General features: G+C 38.1%; 2 protein-coding genes and 1 long non-coding RNA gene across 5 annotated transcripts in view; 2 read left to right on the forward strand and 1 right to left on the reverse strand.

The window, feature by feature from the left end:
* The window catches only part of LOC101085233 (phospholipid scramblase 1), a 31,262-nt gene extending 26,748 nt beyond the window's left edge, over positions 1–4,514 (forward strand). For both annotated transcript variants that reach the window (XM_045037468.1, XM_045037469.1), the window contains 2 exons: positions 536–697; positions 3,555–4,514. In XM_045037468.1, coding sequence (XP_044893403.1) covers positions 536–697; positions 3,555–3,593 — 201 coding nt within the window. In that variant the 3' untranslated portion in view covers positions 3,594–4,514. The remainder of the gene's footprint in view (positions 1–535; positions 698–3,554) is intronic.
* Positions 1–18,577, reverse strand: part of LOC123380103 — an 80,661-nt gene that overhangs the window by 11,587 nt on the left and 50,497 nt on the right. For both annotated transcript variants that reach the window (XR_006585423.1, XR_006585422.1), the window contains exon 3: positions 15,326–15,369. This is a non-coding gene — a long non-coding RNA (uncharacterized LOC123380103). The remainder of the gene's footprint in view (positions 1–15,325; positions 15,370–18,577) is intronic.
* Positions 14,536–18,577, forward strand: part of LOC101086249 (phospholipid scramblase 2-like) — a 31,920-nt gene continuing 27,878 nt past the window's right edge. Inside the window, exon 1 of the mRNA XM_023260479.2 lies at positions 14,536–14,643. The gene's annotated coding sequence lies outside the window, so the exon portion shown is untranslated. The remainder of the gene's footprint in view (positions 14,644–18,577) is intronic.

Consider the following 18,577-nt stretch of genomic DNA (forward strand, 5'->3'; position numbering starts at 1 on the left):
ACTTATTGGTTACTTAACTTTTCCTTTACTCAAAACTGCCAGTCCTCTTTTCCAGGATCTATGCATTTCACATTTTCCTGCTGATGGTGGCAATGAACCCTCCCTCACATTTAAATGCTCAGCCTATGTAAACTCTCTGTGCTTCTCTTACAACAAAAGTAACATGGGGGATTAGTTTAGTACCTTCCTGATGGCTTCTAGAAATTTCATCTAAGAAACGTTTTATATTTGTGTCTTTTCCTGCCTAAATTTTGTTTTAGATCAATTCATTTATTGCTACCTATCATAATGTAGAATAGGAAATGTTAAATATTTAAGCAGAACTACTTTCATGTAAGTTCTCTACAGCAAAGGTGTTTTTCATGCATGTAAAAGTAGATACAGGAATCCATATATATGTAATGAGTGATACAATGTTCATAGTTAAGTATGGTACAAAATTTTAATAGAGTATTTCATTTTATTTCAACTTTTACGGTAGTTTGTTTTCATTTTTCTAGAATTCTTTAAGAATCTTTTTTTTTTCCCATTTTAGATTAAATCTCTTGATGAAGAAACTATAGTTGGCAAGATTTCCAAGCAGTGGACTGGTTTTGTGAGAGAGGCATTTACAGATGCTGATAACTTTGGTATCCAGTTCCCTTTAGACCTTGATGTGAAAATGAAAGCTGTAATGCTTGGTGCATGTTTCCTCATTGTGAGTCTATCCGTAATAATCTTGGGTTTAGGTGGTTTCTCTAGTACCATTCTGAAATGGTTTAGTAAACTGTACATTTTTAAATGACCTTGTTAAATTTATAGGCTTTATTCAAAGAGGCACCATTTAATTCAAGCCCTTAAATTTCATTTTCTCCTGGTACTCTGGGTTCACAGGTAACTAGTTTCTCTAGAGAGTCTATGCAATTTCATATGATAACAAACGGACCTCATGTGATAAGGAAGGGCCTCGGTCTTTGGAATTTTTATTTAAAAGTTGAAATCAGTGCATTGGAAAAGAAACTTGGCTTGAATCTGGGCTTACATGGAATAGACTCAGGAAAACAAGATTTCCTCCTGATTGATTAAATCATCTACTACAGGAGTGAAACTGCAATAAAAGTAAATAACTAGTCAAGCCATTAGATGGAACTGCCATTTGAGAGGAATTATGTGGGACAGAGCAGTGATTCCAAACTTACCTTCACATCAAATCAGCTAGGAAACTTAAAAAAAAAGACAAAAAACAAAACAAACAAACAAAAAACAAGTATCAGGCCATACCCCAATTTAACTAAATTAGAAGCTCAGAATTAGAAGTTTGTACAGCTCCCCAGGTGACTCCATATGCAGCCAAGTTCAAGGGCTCACAATAGTTTCCAACCCTAGCTGCATAATAGAAACACCTGAATAGCTTCCAAACTCCCGAGGTCAAGACTACATCCAGATAGGAAATCAAAATCTCGGGAAGTGGGATCAGGCCTGCAATCTGTTTAGATTTAGGTGATTCCAATATGCAAGAAAGATTTAGAGCCACTAGATGAGCATCTTAAACACTGACATTGGGGATGCAATCCCCAAAAAGTGGAAAGTGAGAGAATATACAGAAAAAGGATCCAGTTATTTCAACAAATAAATGTTGGGAAAATAAAAAGATAAAAATAACATAATAAGAGAGAGACTTAAGAGACATCAACTCAATGTAATTTAAAGCTCATATTTAGATACTGATTTGAACAAACCATTTGAAAAAACCATTTGAAAAAACACATAGAAGGACTTAAGAGAAATCTGAACATTGGCTATTTGATGATATTTTAATGGATTATTGTTTTTTTCAAGATATCCTAATGATATTGGGCTTATATAAAAACAAGAGTCCAAATTTTTACAGGTTCACACTGAAGTGTGTATGATATCAAAGATTTACTTTTAAATAAAGACAGTGAGGGCAGGGGGATCTAGGGGATGGAGTAATTACTGAACCAAGATAGGTTATGTTAACTAATTATTAAAGCTGGATGAGTGGCCTTTGGGATTTTATTTTGCTATTCTATCTCATTGGGGATAGACTCAATATTTTCTGTATAAATTAAAAATAGAACCACAGTTCTGTTTAAAAATTGTGTTTTCACTGTTTATTTCACATGAAAAGTAAAATCAAAACTTAACCATAGGGAACCGTTTGACCAAAGGTAAATATACCATCACTAAAGATCTGGTGTGCGAAGGGAAGAGAGGTTAGTCCAGGGTGTTTGGATAGGTGAGAAATGGGATTGGGATTTGTGGTGGGGTTATCAGAAAATGACTATGGGGTAGATTGGGCCTCTTCTAAAGGACTTCTAAATATTGGACCACTTCTTGTTGGGAAGATACTGACAATTATTTGGTTGGTTTTAAACTAGGTATAAATAAAATCGTTATTTTATTAGGAAGATAAATCCTGGTGCCTAGATGAGAAGTGAATTGACGAGAGGTAAAATTGCAATAGTGCAACTGCAGGTGAATGGTGATAAGAATTCAATTTTTTCTTTGTGAACAGATAAGGGAAAATGATAGACACGAGAGAAAATCCATAGGACTTGATGAAAATCATAGGGAAGTGGGTCTGGTTAGACACTGATGTAGGGAGATAGTTGGGAGAAACCGTGGTGGACCAGTTTGCGGGAGAAATCATAAAACTGGGCCCAAAAACTCTTAAGATGCCTGCTACCTCTAAGATGGCTGTCATTCTAAAAAAAATCTGAAATGTGTATAGTGTATTCTGGTCTCAACAAAAGTTGTATTACTAGAGAAGGAGAAAGGAAGAAAGATTGAAAGAGGAATATTCTAAGTGGCATGTGAAAAAGTGAAATTTATTTATTTATTTATTTATTTTTTAATTTTTTTTTCAACGTTTACTTATTTTTGGGACAGAGAGAGACAGAGCATGAACGGGGGAGGGGCAGAGAGAGAGGGAGACACAGAATTGGAAACAGGCTCCAGGCTCTGAGCCATCAGCCCAGAGCCTGACGCGGGGCTCGAACTCACGGACCGCAAGATCGTGACCTGGCTGAAGTCGGACGCTTAACTGACTGCGCCACCCAGGCGCCCCGAAAAAGTGAAATTTAAAGAAATTACCAGAGGATTAATTAAATGAATGCAGAGCAAGGCGCCTGGGTGGTTTAGTCGGTTGAGCATCCTCCTTTGGCTCGGGTCATGATCTCACGGTTTGTGGGTTCGAGCCCTGCGTCCGGTTCTGTGCTGGCAGCTCAGAGCCTGGAGCCTATTTCAGATTCTGTGTCTCTATCTCTCTCTGCCCCTCCCCCACTTGCACTCTGTCTCTCTGTGTCTCAAAAATAAACATTAAAAAAAATTTTTTTTAAATGTAAATGCATGCAGGTAATCAATAAGTGAATAGAATTACAGGATTTAATTGCTGTTAAAATGGAAGGCTAAAGCTATCAACTTTTCCCAGATCTGCTTATTTGGTCAATTTTTCTCTTAAGCAGATATGTTATGTTTCATCAGACCCCTTAACATTTATGATCTGTGCTTTGTTGCTGAAAATTCATTTCTGTATTCTTGTTTTTATCTAGGATTTCATGTTTTTTGAAAGGAGTGGAAACACAGAATAAAAAGAAGGAGTGTGGTAGGGGATCAATGAAAGCCTCGGAAAGTGTGAAGTCTGTGTACTTACTGGGACTTTGTCAAGGAAAAACTAATTGGTTTTCTTTATTGAAATGACTTCTAGCATTTGTGAATTCTACTGTGATGCCTGGTATATGCGATGACTTTTCAAATTATAGAGTTTATTTTCTATATCACTTACCTATAAATGTTTTTATGCATTTTGTTTTGTTTTATACATTTTCTTTTTCCTTGTGTATTTTAGAGAAAGGACATGTTAATTTTTTACATTTAATCATGAAACTTCCTGTGGCAAATTGTTCTGAACTACAATCTATTTTCAAATTTTACACCAAATTAAGTCCTTATTAATTTTAAAATATAAATGTGCATTTTATTAAATATGGTTCCAATTTATTTCACACATAACAATCCTGTTATTTTCCAAATAATGTATGTTCAAACAAGTTAAAAATGAATATAATTTGTTTCCTTTACAATTATGTTAAACTAACACTTAATATTCATATTACCAAAGAAAAATAAAATGTGTATTTGTCTTTTGTTCAGCAAGTCACAGTATATTAAACTTCTTTTGTAAGCTAAGCTGCTACTATAAAAAAATTTTCATTATTGATAAGAATATAAATTACTGATTTTTTTATGATTTTCTGAAAAAGACATGTCCTAAAGAAGGACACATTTAAAAATTCATTATAGAACTGGAGGATTGTTATAATTTTTGAAGTAATTATTTACACGTGGAATGTTTAGCTCCTGTATTCATTCTGTCTTTCACAGAGCATGATAGTTAGGAGAGCACTCAGTTATTAAATGGAACGTATATATTCCATCTGAGTAGAAACTGCAGTAACTGTCTGTTATTTACATGAACAATCAAAACAACTGAATTAAAAATTATTGATATATTTCTTTGCATATTTGATTTTTGTTTTTCAACAAACTGAACAATCAATTTCGATGGTATTCTGAACCTTACACGTTTACCACCTCTACCCTTACAAATTCTCCTTTAAAAGGAGCAAAAGCATAAATTCATACCAGGGCTATAAACTAAGGTTTCTACCTGTCCGAAACAAAGGAATTTTCATACTGTGTTTTGTAAGAAAGCCTGGATTGAGTGAGAGGAGATGTCCAACCCACAATTTAGCTGCTGCAAAGGAAAAGTGTGTTTAGGAAAATAAGGACTTAGGGGAAGGATTCCTGTTCATCTTCAGTAGAACCCTAACAACACCACTAGCTCCTAGTGTTGAAAATATTGGGATGACTGGGGAGCTAGACCCCCTTTCATTATAGTCCAAAGAATTCCCCCATGTCGGATCCCAACAATGAGAGGTAACCGAAACGCTCACGTACAGTTTAGAATTGGTACACACAGCATCCCAGGTAAAAAGAGGGGATTTGCCTGGCTGTTTCCTAGTGGCATTATTTGTGCCAGGTCCAGAAGGGGAGGGCTTGCCAAGCTAGCTATCAGGCACTACAGGCATTCCCAGAGAGCTCAGGACTGGCTAGAAATCTCAGAGCTGTTGTGTCTGGGTGTGTTTATGGGAGGGGAGTTGATGGGTGATAGGGTGTTGGGGAGGAGGGCTGATAGCAACTTTTGGTCAAAAGATAATGAACAAGTAGAGATACCTAATGATTCCAGTTAGAAGCAGAATAAGGAATGTCCTCATAATTCAAGTTCATTAGTGTGTTTATCTTGACTCCCTTTAATTATTCTATGACAATGAAAACAATAATCACCATTTAATCCAGTAGCTAGAGTAAGAAGGCATTTTTTAAATATGATTCAAGGCTCCCCAAGAACTTTTCTGCTCCAAAAAAGAAAAGAAAGGAATGGAAGAGAGAAAGAAGGAAGGAAAGTTGGTTTTTGCGAAGCCAACTTAAAAAAAAATGTAGAAGAAATAATGGAATTAGAAAATCACCATTTGCCAGTTCTCATCATAATAATTAGATTCCCGCAAGAAAACATGAACGGCTGCTAAAATCAGTGGTAAAAACTTGTGGTATTCCTATGCTGCTGTATTATACTGTATTACACTGTCTCAAAGTAACTCCCTGTGAGATACTTAACTAATTTTAAAAAAGTAAGATAGTAATTTATACTGGGGTACCTGGGTGGCTCAGTCGGTCGAGGGTCAGACTCTTGATTTTGGCTCAAGTCATGATCCCAAGGTGATAGGACCAAGCTCCACTTTGAGCTCCATTCAGTGTGGAGCCTACTTGGGATTCTCTCCCTTTCTCTCTGCCCCTCTGCTCATGCTCTGTGTCTCTCTTTCTCTCTCAAAAATTAAAAAAAGATAGTAACTGTACAGTTACTGTAGGATACAGTTCAGCTAAGCTTTCTGACATAATACAACAAATATCCCCTTCCCTCTAGTTTGCATTGTTTGTTTTCATTTGAACCCTCCACTTTGCCGCCTTTAAATCCATATTTCTACCATCAGTCTGTTCATGATTATGGAGATGTCCTCTAAAATAGTACATATTTTCTCTACCATGTTCCTCACTTCCTTCTGAGTACTGACAGTGGAGTCCCTTATATCCAAATTTCTGGGAACAATCTACTTAAGGCAATTTTGGCTTTTTCTCACACTCCTCAAAATTCTTCCAGCTTCTACTCATTTCCAAATCCTAAAACTACTTCTACATTTTTAGGTATTTGTGGCAGTAGCACCCCACTTCCAGATCCCAAACCGATATTAGTCTACTGTTACTGCTACAACAAACCACTGAAAAAAACCTCAAGGGCTTTAAACAATACAAATTTGCTATCTTATAGTTCTGGAGGTCAAAAGTCTGAAATGAGTCTTAGTAGGCATCAATTGAATGTTTGTGTTTCCACAAAAATCATGTTGAAACCCTAACACCAATATAAATTATTCTAAGGAAGTAATTAAGGTTAAATGAGCATAAAGGATGCTGATCTGATTGGATTAGTGTCTTCTCATGCACGCGCACCAAGGGAAGGCCTTGTGAGGACATATGCAAAAGGGGACATCTACAAGTCGGAAAGAGAGCTCCCAACTGAAACCAATCATGTTGGCATGTTGGCATGTTGGATCTTGAACTTCCAGTCTTGAGGACTATGAGAAAATACATTTCTGTGTTTAAGACTTCTAGTCTGTGATATTTTGTTATAGTATCCTAAACAGACTAATATACCAGATCAAAATCAAGACTGATACTGAAAGAGCTTCCTTCTTTCTGGAGGCACTAGAGTAGAATCCTCCTTGCCTTTTCCATCTTCACAGACTACCGAGATTCCTTGACTGAGAACTTCTTTCCATCTAAAACCAGCAAATGCTTCCATTACAATATTTCTATCTCTGACTCCAATTCTGCTTTGCTCTCCCAAATTTAAAGGACCCTGGGGATTACACTGTACCATCCTGGATAATCAGGGATAATGTCCCTATTTTAAGGTTACTTGATTAGCAACTTTAATTCTATCTGCAACTTAATTCACCCTTGCTGTGTAACATAACATTGGGTTTAAAATATAGACATTTCTGTGGGGCCATTATTATTCCCATTTTGTGTGTGTGTGTGTGTGTGTGTGTGTGTGTGTGTGTGTGTATGGAACATAGAATATTACTTTTCATGTGTCTTAAGAGCATATAAATGGCATACTATATATACCTTCTGCAACTGAAATTATTTTTCATTACTATTTTCTTTCATACCTTGCCAATGTTGATATTTGTAGCTCTGGTTTGCACATTCTTTTGGTTTTATAGAGTAACTCTATTTTATGAATATAATACCATGTATTTACCTATTCTGTTCTGGACGGGCATTTTGGTTGTTGCTAACTATGATAGTTGACATTATGTTAACTTGGCTAGGCCTAGGTACTCAGCTATTTGATCAAACATTATTCTACATGATTCTGTGATGGTATTTTTTAGGTGAGATTAACATTTAAATCAGCAGACTTTGACTAAAGCCAATTACCCTTCATAATATTGGTGGGTCACATCCAGTCAGTTGATGGCCTTAATTAAAAATGATCAACCCTCTCTCAAAGAAAAGAGAATTATGACAACATAGCACTTTCAGACTCAGACTGCAGTATCATATCTTCCTGGGTCTCCAATCTGTCAGACTACCCTACAGATTTTGGACTTGTCAGCTTCTGTAATCATGTGAACCAAGTTCCTTAAAATCCCCTTTTTTTTCCCCCCACTCTCTCATCCTCCCCTTCCACCCTTCCTCTCCTTTATTCTATTTCTCTGGAGAATCCTAATACACTAACTTTCTCTACAATCAATCTTACAGAATATTTATGTATGTGCATATTTCCTTGTATACATATGGAAGAGGTTCTCTGGGGCTATTCCTAATAATAGTAATTAGTAGTTCTAAAAGTATGAGCGTTGGGGAACCTGGGTGGCTCAGTCGGTTGAGTGTCCGACTTCAGCTCAGGTCATGATCTCACAGCTTGTGGATTCCAGCCCCGCGTCGGGCTCTGTGCTGACAGCTCAGAGCCTGGAGCCTGTTTCGGATTCTGTGTCTCCCTCTCTCTGCCCCTAACCCACTCACATCCTGTCTCTGTCTCAAAAATAAATAAACATTAAAAGTATGAGCGTTTTCATTATCATGAGATATTGTAACATTGCTCTCCAGTCAGTCATACCAATTTACTGTTTTATCAGTATTGTATGAGCAGTGCTATTGCATTACATACCCACCACATCTTGATATTGTTGGTTTTTCTCAACTGATTTTTTTTTTATTAAATTTTTGAGACAGAGAGAGACACAGCAAGAGCAGGGAAGGGGCAGAGAGAGAGGGAGACAGAGCCCGACGCGGGACTCGAACTCACAGACCGTGAGATCATGACCTGAGCCGAAGTTGGCCGCTTAACCGACTGAGCCACCCAGGCGCCCCCCTCAACTGATCTTTTTAATAAGGAATCTCATCGTTTTAATTTGCATTTAAGATATTTCTAGTGAGGTTGGACATACTTTAAAATTTTTTTTTAATATTTATTTATTTTTGAGAGACAGAGCACAAGTGGGGGAGGGGCACAGAATCCGAAGCAGGCTCCACGCTCGGAGCTGTTTGCACAGAGGCCAACGCAGTGCTCGAACTCACAAACCGTGAGTTCATGACCTGAGCTGAAGTCGGACATTTAACCGACTGAGCCACCCAGGCGCCCCAAACGTATTTTCATTTGTTTGTTGAATGTTCATATTTTCTGTAATATTATCTTTTTACATACTTGAGCGTTTTGTTTCTGTTGGTTTGCTTATCTTTTTTCTTATTGATTTGGAGTTATTTTTCAGTTAACAATCTACTTTTTTTTTAATGTTTATTTTTGAGAGAGAGAGAGAGAGACAGTGTGAGCAGGGGAGGGGCAGAGAGAGAGAGAGAGAGAGAGAGAGAGGGAGACACAGAATGTGAAGCAGGCTCCAGGCTCTGAACTGTCAGCACAGAGCCCGACACCGGCTCGAACTCAGGAACCATGAGATCATGACCTGAGCTGAAGTCAGAAGTTTAACTAACTGAGCCATCCAGGGGCCCCTTCAGTTACCAATCTATTATAAGCTATATGCATTGCAAATATCTTCTCCCAGATTGGGGCTTTTATTTAAGGTTATTTATGATGTCTTTTTGTGTATGTGCAGAAATTTGAATAGCCATATTTATCAATTCTTTTTCATGGTCTGCATTTTTGAGGTGTTTGCTTTTGTTTTGCAGGTTTGTTTTTCATAGGTCATTAATCCACTTGGAACTGATTTTAAGTATAGAGTGAGAGATGTCTAATTATATTTTACATAAATAAGCACTCTAATAGCAATAAATTGTTAACTTTTGGGGCACCCGGGTAGCTCAGTCAGTTGAGCAACTGACTTTGGCTTAGGTCATGACCTCATGGTTGATAGGTTCCAGCTCTGCATTGGGCTCTGGGCTGACAGCTGGGAGCCTGGAGCCTGCTTTGGATTCTGTGTCTTCCTCTCTCTCTACCCCTCCCCCGCTCTCTCTCTCTCTCTCTCAACAAGTAAATAATAATTAAAAAAATTAAAAATACAATATATTGTTATCTTTTTCCTGGCTGGTAATGCTTACCTTTACCAGAATCATTTGCATGGATATTTTTTATCTGTTTATTGGCTTCTCCTATTCTACTAACCCATATATGGGTGAAAAATTGCTCAATATTTTCATATCAAAAATTACTTTCAAATTTGCTTGACAGTGTATTTTCTCTTGAATATTATTTTTATTTGGTCCCTGCCTTTTAATATCTGCCTTTTAACCATGGACCATACAGCAGGCAATGGGGAAGAGCATGCCACAGCAGGACATTCAATGTCTTGTTAAAATGAATTAGTCTCTAGTATTACCAGGTATCTATTATCTATTTTAGATTTTTTTTTATTTGTTTTGTTTTGGAAGCAAGCAATTTAAATCACAGTAACAAGAAACATGGATGTCAAAATAAAACTTTAGAAGTTTGTCAAATTTGGGGGGGAGGGGCCAATATGGCAGAGCAGCATGGAAGTTCTCATCTTTCTCTCATCCCTGAAATACAGCTGGATCAGCAGCAAAAAGTGTTGCACACCTAGGGATTTGAGGATTAATACAACAATCTGCATTACTTGAGCCACAGGATGTGGTAGGTATGCGGCAAAGAGAGGTGAACTGTGGGAGAGAGAAGCCATGGAGGGTAGGGAGCTGTTTTTGTAGAGAGAGGACAGAGAAAGGGGTGGGGGTAGAGTGCAGCACGTTGGGAGAATACAGGAAAAGCACTTCGCTGGAAAGTAGCTAGAGAGAAAGAAAAAGAATGGAAACACACACACAAGGGACTGAACAAGAAATGTGTTCTCCAAAACCACTGCCAAGAAGAAAGGACAGGGTTTCAATACCATTAGGACTCTATAAACAGGGGAGCGCAGAGTCAGAAATTATGGAGCTCAATACCTGGCGGTGCTCTGGTGGGGAGGAAGGGCAAATCCCCAGGAGCAGGCAGTGAGGTCCCAGGGGTCTGGGGGGGCCACATGGGGAGAAGCGGTTCCCCTGCTTGGAGGGCATTTGGTAGAGGCCGTATGGCCTCCCCATAGGCAAAGGTCAGGGCAGAGCCGGTTGGGGGGGGGGGGGGTACAGCCACGTTTGCTGGTATTGGAGCAAAGATGCCAGAATGCAGTGAAACCTGGCGCCTGCTCTGTGTTATGATTCACCGTAATCTCTAAAATTTGCCTCCGTGCAATCGCAGGAAGTAGTTTTCTGGGGCTGGTCAGCACCCAGCCATTACTCAGTGAGACCTTTCCCCAGAGGGTTGGAACCGCAGGACTCTCAGAAGCAAGGGGTTTGGAAACATAGCTCCATCTGAGATAAAATTCAGGAGGGAGTGCCACCTGGCAGGCTGATGCCTTGGACTGGACAATGGAGAAGAGGAGAGTGGACAGAAGCCCGAGGCAAATGATGGGTGCTTGATTGCGGGTCAATGAGAGCTCAGAGTTACTGCGGCAGAAACCAGGAAGCTGGGTGACACCATTTTCACCTCTCCTGCACATGCGTACAGATGCGTGTGTGCGACACATCTAACCACCCGGTAAGCTCAGCAGTGCCACCTAGTGGAGAATGGAGCCCTTAGACCACACCCCGCCCAACTGGGCCCTCCAAGCACCCTAGAAGACCACCGCAAGTCTCTTCACCTGCTTAGTGTATGGAATATAGAGTGCTTTATAGTTTGAATGCCAGCGGAAACTGGATGTAACTTTATTCGGGTTTCATTATTGTGTTTGGTGGTTCATCTCCTTGGGTTTAGGGTTTTTTTTGCTTTTTTTGCTTTTGTTTAAATTGTTTTGTTTTGTTTTTCGTTGTTTCTTCTTCTTTCTCTTTTTCTCCTTTTCTTTTTCTTGGATACAGAAAGAGAAAATTTTATTTGTATTCTTTTTTGTAATTTCTTAAAACATTATTTTTACTAGATGGGGTGTCAGTTAAGTGTCTGACTTCAGCTCAAGTTATGATCTGGCAGTTCCCCAGTGAGTTTGAACCCCACATGTGGCTCTGTGCTGACAGCTTGGAGCCTGGAGCCTGCCTCCAATTCTGTGTTCCCCTCTCTCCCTCCCCTGCTTGTGCTCTGTCTCAGTCTCTCTCTCAAAAATAAATATACATTAAAAATAAATTTTAAGTGGCATTCTTTTTGAGAAAGTGTAATTATGAAGTTTTTTAAGCTATCTGATGTTGAAATTTTAATAAATGTTAGTTGCACAGTAGACAATAACTTAAGGAAGAAGAAGGTCAACTGAAACAATAATGAGCCTGTATTTTATAAATGAACTTGTTCATTTAAATTTGTTTCACATTAACAGGATCACATGGAAAAAAATGCTCTGCCAGCTGTTGTAAAAGTAGCAATATGTATTCATATGCGGGGTATTGACTCTCTAGTTTTGCCATACCTGGCATATTTGTGAATAGTATTTATCATGTTTTTTTTTTTTATGACTGTAGGCAAGAAATGGGATTTGAAGTAAGAAAACTGGATGTTCCCAGCAATAGAAACAGATTTAAACTGATAGCTGATTTTATTACATTTTCTTATCCTGCTGAAAAGGTTGATGCATATAATTAAAGCAACCATACCCTTAAGAGAAAGAGTTGACTCTTATCACGCTTTGTTAATTATATAATGTCCAAAGACATAAAATGAACTGGTCTTCTCTTGTGGTCAAGTTATGGAACAAAGTCTTCTGGAATTTTGCCAAAAGATCAGACAGTGTTCCCAGGTGATACCCCTCAGGTCAAGATTCCGGCTTAAAGTAACAAAGGTCCATGAAAGGTAATTTAATGAGTGGCCTATTTTTTTTTTTCATACTTGATTTTTGGCACTCTTCTGTTTTATTGTATAGGTCACAAATCTCTATCTGTGAAGGGTGGAACTGATCTAATTTTCAGTTAAATCATGCCAGATTTACCTCCATGCCTCTTCAGTTTTATGGGAGTTGATATTTAGAGAATTCATCAAACCAATCTATTAACAGAAGTCTCCTGAATAATTGACTTCTGTGAGGAGGAAAGCTGGTAAACGCAAATAAAAAGGGGCAGCCAGACATCCGAGGCCGGCTACTCCCCTTGCATGCTTTTGGGTTCTGCAATCTTGCTTGCCTCTTGCATCAGCCAGCAGCCAGGAACCAGAAGCTCCACGATACTAGTCTGCCCAACCCGGAAGCACATATTATCAAAGATCAGTAAAACCCGAGCCAGATGCTCAGCCTTTGGAGGTCACTCCGCTGGGCCGGCACCGGTGCAAAATAAAGTCTTTTCTGATTCCCCAAGTGCTTGTCATTTGTCTCTTCTGGGCGCCGAGTATTTGCTGCAACACGTGTAGCCCTATGGAATTCAGTGTTACTGGTAGATAATTAAATTCAGTCATATGAGGAGATGTAAGACATAGGTAAAACTATAGCAGTTTGCTTATCAAATCAAAATACGATCAGGATTTGACTTCAGCTCCTGAATTTTCTAGCTGTGTGATTTTGGAAAAAACCTTAATGAAACCTCTCTAAACTCTGACTTCTTTATTTCTATAATTAGGCTAATAATTACTTCTTTTTAAGGTTTTTGTCAGGATTAAATAAGCATGTTTTACTATTACTACTGTTTATTGTTAATGCACCGTTGATTCTCAACTCAGAATGATGTTACACTGTAAGCATTTCTTGTGAATTTCAGATGATGCAGAAAATGCTCTGAGACAATTAAAAAAAGTAATGTTACTCAGTCTTGGTATTGGATATACTAGTGTCTCCCAAATTGAGGAAATAAGTGCTCTCCTATACTACAATTTATATTTGTGACATAAGTTTAGGTTTTGATAATTTGATTCAAATGATAATTATATATATGTGTATACTTACTGAACATCTTACACACGCCGTAGTTTCATTTTCGTATTTTTGTTTTCTCAATTTTACTTGCCTTAAAGTTTTATCTAAAATTGTGAACTCATAATTTTATTAAAAGTTTTTTTGTTTTTTTTAGTTTTTAATTTTGAGAGAGAGAGAGAGAGAGAGAGAGAGGCAGAGAGTGAGCAGGGGAGGAACAGAGAGAGGGAGACACAGAATCCGAAGCAGGCTCCAGGCTCTGAGCTGTCAGCACAGAGCCCGACACGGGGCTCAAACTCACAAACTGTGAGATCATCACCTGAGCGAAGTCAGAGGCTTAAGTGACTGAGCCACCTAGGCACCCGTGAACTCATATTTTTAATTCAGGTTGATTTCTACATACCAACACAGGAATAACTGAATTTCCTTTAGTGTTCAAAAAGCAGTATTTCAGAGTATATGCACACCTGTAGAATTGTATAACTAGATGAAACCCGAAAGTATATTTTATAGGTAAGAAAACTGAGATTCTAATGTTTTTAAGATGGTTAAGATACAGCCCATGGTATGAAGATAGCCCTTTAGCAAGTTTGGTTTTTGAGGTTTCTATATACATGATAATTTTATATAAGTAGGAAACATGGCTTGTTGTTTTCAATGACCGGAAAAGAAGGATATTAAGAGGGCAACTCTGGATAAAGGGGTTTGTGAAGAGGTAACATGTCTCTTTCAAAACTGGATATACTAGAATTTAAGTCAGACATAATGTCTCTATATTTGTTTTAATCATTTATTTGTTTCAGTTTTTTGCAACCTATGACTCAGGTTACTAGGGCCAACAGGATATAGTTCTGGGATATTCGTTGGCACCTTCCTGACCCAGAAAATGGAGAGATTTTCAGTGTGCTAATCAGGATGGAGGCTTATTAAGGGGGACTTCTCAACAGCATCCCCTTGCACAAGGTGCAAAAAATAAACCAATATTGGGACTGTGGGGACCAGCAGTGTGGGAGAACTATCAGCTTTATATCCTGTACACATCTAAGCATTCATAGAACTAATTAGCTTCAAAGTTCTGAATGGAAGGTTTATTTGTTGTGACTGCTCGGGCATCCTATCTCTTCCTCACAACAATTTTGAGAGACTGTGGATGTGGGGGCCACACAGAGGATCAAGCCTCTTCTAATTCACCTCCCAGGTAGCAATTTCACATGGAGTTTCCAGTTCTCAGTCACCATAAATGACTTCTGCCCTCTTGTTATGTCTATGGTCCTCTTTGTGGCCTAATAGAGGTGTTATAACATATTAGGAAACTGTAGTCTTTAGGAAAAGGGATCTATAAATTTGCGGAGGCTTTACTGCTGCTATTCTGATATAAGGGAAAATATGGCTGCCTTTTTGGAGAGGATGCCTGGGTTCCTGGGCTTAGGACAAATCTCTGAGATCCCACTGAGGTGCTCAGTATCCAAAGAAGGAAGCAGACATTTATATTTCTATCTAGAGAACAGGAAAATAAACATCATAGCTCCTGAGTAACAAATCTTTTATTTCTGACTTCCAAATAGCCACATATATAAAATATAACTGATTCTCCATGAGCCAGCTCTTTTCTGCCCTGATGCATTCTCTCCATCCATACTACCCACTCCATTCCTTGATCCATCTCAATGACTCCTGCTATTTGTCTTCTGGATACCTGGGTTCTCTTTCTAGCTCCTCTATTTATAAATCTTAATGACAACAAAACTTTTTAAGGCTCCTATTTTTTGTCTGTAAAACTGTGATGAGGGAGAATAATATTATTCAGTGACAAAACCAGAGTTTTCTACCACATTCCCCAAAGAAGACTGGTTTTGACAGTCCCCTATATATGAGAGTACCTTTGTGAAGTCCAGGGGTCCAGTAGAGATATTCCAGCATACTTCTGGAGAAAAAAAAATCAGAGATTAAACACACTGGAAAGGGTAAGAACAATAGCTTCACTTTATCCACATCACCCTTCCCCTTCCCCCAAGGCAGCAGAGCTCATTGCCAAGAGACCTTTTTGGTTCATGATCTCTGCATGGAGGGAAGTTGAATATGTGGGCGAGTACCCAGTTTCCCCAGATGTGAAGAAGAGACCCACTTCTTTCTCACTCTACCCTGAATACTGAATGGAACGATGAGGACGCAGCTCAGAGAATGCATCTAGGGCTCTGGGAGGGCATCAAAGGACATGGATCCTACCAGCTCTGTCACAGACTCCATCTGTAGACCATCCATAAGCCGCTGGGGATGCCTCCCCTGCAGATCTGGCTTATAGGCACCCGTAACACTCTGTGTGCCTCACAAATACATATTCCCTCCCCATGGCCATCTCTCTGTTCATACGCCCAACAGATGGCTGGTTCTGCAGGCCCAACTATGCAGAACGGGAAAAAAATTGCACAGACTTGAGCATTCAGCTCTGTCCTAGGGAAAGCAAACAGGAGGCTCTCAGCACCTGGCCTGGCTTTGCCCGAGTTGGGCTGACAGAATGTATTTCTTCCAAAAGCCAGGCAATAAAGACTACAGAGTTGATTGTTTCTTCAATGTAAAGACAGCAGTGCAAAACTTCATGAAACATAAAAATCAAGAAAACATGAGAGCACCAAAGGAACACAACAATTTTCCAATAACCAAACGCTCAAAAACGGAGATCTGTTTTTTGCCTAATGAAGATTCAACAGAGTTGCTTTAAGGAAGCTCAGTGAACCACAAGAAAACACACAAAGATGATTCAATGAAATTAGCAAAACAATTCATGAACAAATGAGAAGTTTCACAGAAAGATAGAAACATACAAAAGACCCAAACAGAAACGAGGGGCTGAAGAATCCATTCCAGTGAATGGAATGAAAGATGCAATACAAAGCATCAATAGAGAACTTGATCAAGCAGAAGAAAGAATCTGTGGTGGCAAACAAGTCATTTGAAATGATCCAGTCAGAAGGGAACAAAGAAAAAAGAATGAAAAAAGATTATGTGAACTATATGAAACCATTAAAAGGTACAATCCAAATATTGCTGGAGTCCCAGAAATATAAGAAAGGAAGAAGAGGACATACTCCTTATTTAAAGTAATAATGGCCAAGAACTTCTCAAATCTGAGGACAGATTTGGACATCCAGGTTCATAAAGCTCATAGGTTCCCCCCAAATTCCAATTCCAAATATTTTCTCCAAGACACACTACCATAAAAGCTGTCTATTTTTTGAAAGATAATTATAAAAATAGCAAGAGAAAAAAATCTCATACATAAGGGAATCCCCCACCCCCACCATAAGTCTATCAACAGCTTTTCAGCAGAAACTTTGCAACCCAGGATAGAGTGTGATGATATGTTCAAAATGCAGAAAGAAAAATATTGCCAAGCAGGAATACTTTACTTGAAAAAGGTGTCCTTCAGAAATGAAGGGGAAATAACTGAAAGGAGTTCTTCCAACCGAAATGAAAGAACACTAGCAACATGAAAAATTATGAAAATATAAAACATACTGGTAAAGGTAAGTATATAATCAAATTCACAATACTCTAATACTATAATATGATACTGTGTTAATCACTTAACTCCAGTATAAAAGTTAAGACAAGAGGATTAAAAATAACTAATTTGTTAATGAATACACAATATAAAAAGAGGTATATTACGACGTCAAAAACATAAAATGTGAGGGAGAGGAATAAAAGGGTAGAATTTTTGTATGCAACTGAAGTTAAGTTGTTATCAGTTTTAAATGGACTGGTATATCTATAAGATGTTTTATGTAAGCCTCATGGTAACAACAAAGCAAACACCTACACGACATACACAAACGATAAAGAAAAGGGAATCAAAGCAAAGCACTATGGAACATCATCAATTCACAAAGGATGACAGCAAGAGGAGAAGTATAAAATAGCCAGAAAACAATAAGATGGTATTAGAAATTCCTTATCCATCAATAGTATAAATGTAAACGTTTAAAGTGACCAATCAAAAAGCATCAAGTGGCTGAAAGGACAAAAACAAAACTCAGCTATATGCTGCCAATAAGAGACTCACTTAAAAAAATTTTTTTTAATGTTTATTTATTTCTGAGACAGAGAGAGACAGAGCAGGTGTGGGGGAGGGGCAGAAACAGAAGGAGACACAGAATCCACAGCAGGCTCCAGGTTCTGAGCTGTCAGCACAAAGCCCGACATGGGGCTCTAACTCACAAACCGTGAGATCATGACCTGAACTGAAGTTGTCACTCAACCAACTGAGCCACCCAGGCACCCCAAGACTCACTTTAAAGACATGCTGAGACTCAGAGTGAAGGGATGGTAAAAGATATTCCGTGCAAATGGAAACCAAGAGAACAGAGATAGCAATATTTATATCAGACAAAATAGACTTATCCCGTAACAAGAGACAGGTGGTAATTATATAATGAATGATAAAGAGTTCAATTCATGAAGAGGATAAAACAATTATATATGAACCCAACATCAGAACAGGTAAATATATCAAACAAATCAAACAAATCAGAAGGAATATATGCAATAATAATAGGAGACTTCACTACTCCATTTTCACCATTGGCTAGGTCATCCAGTTATAAAATCAAAAAAGAAACACTGAACTTGAACTATAATCAAATGGATCTAAAAAATATACATAACATTCCATCCAACAGCAGTAGAATACATGTTCTTTGCAAGTATACAGGGAACATTCTCCAAGATGGATCCTATGTCAGGCCACAAACAATTCTTGGCAAATTTAGGAAGATTGAAACTATACCAAATATCTTTTCTAATGACAATAGTATGAAAATAGAAATCAATAATAGGAGAAAACCTAGAAATTTTACAAATATGTGAATATTAAGCAAAATACTATTATTTAACCAAAGGGTCAAAAAAATCAAGAGGGTTCAAATGATATCTTAAAACAAATGAAATTGTAAACTGCAAAAGCAGTTCTAAGAAGAAGTTTATAGCAAGAAACAACTACATGAGGAAAAAAAGAAAAATCTCAAATAAACATCCCCACTATACACATAAAGGAACTAAAAAAAAAAAAAAAAGAACAAACTAAGCCTAAAGTTAGAAGGAAAAAAATAACAAAGATCAGAGAGAAATAAGTG

This window comes from Felis catus, chromosome C2, assembly GCF_018350175.1.
Source record: "Felis catus isolate Fca126 chromosome C2, F.catus_Fca126_mat1.0, whole genome shotgun sequence".
Lineage (NCBI taxonomy): Eukaryota > Metazoa > Chordata > Mammalia > Carnivora > Felidae > Felis > Felis catus.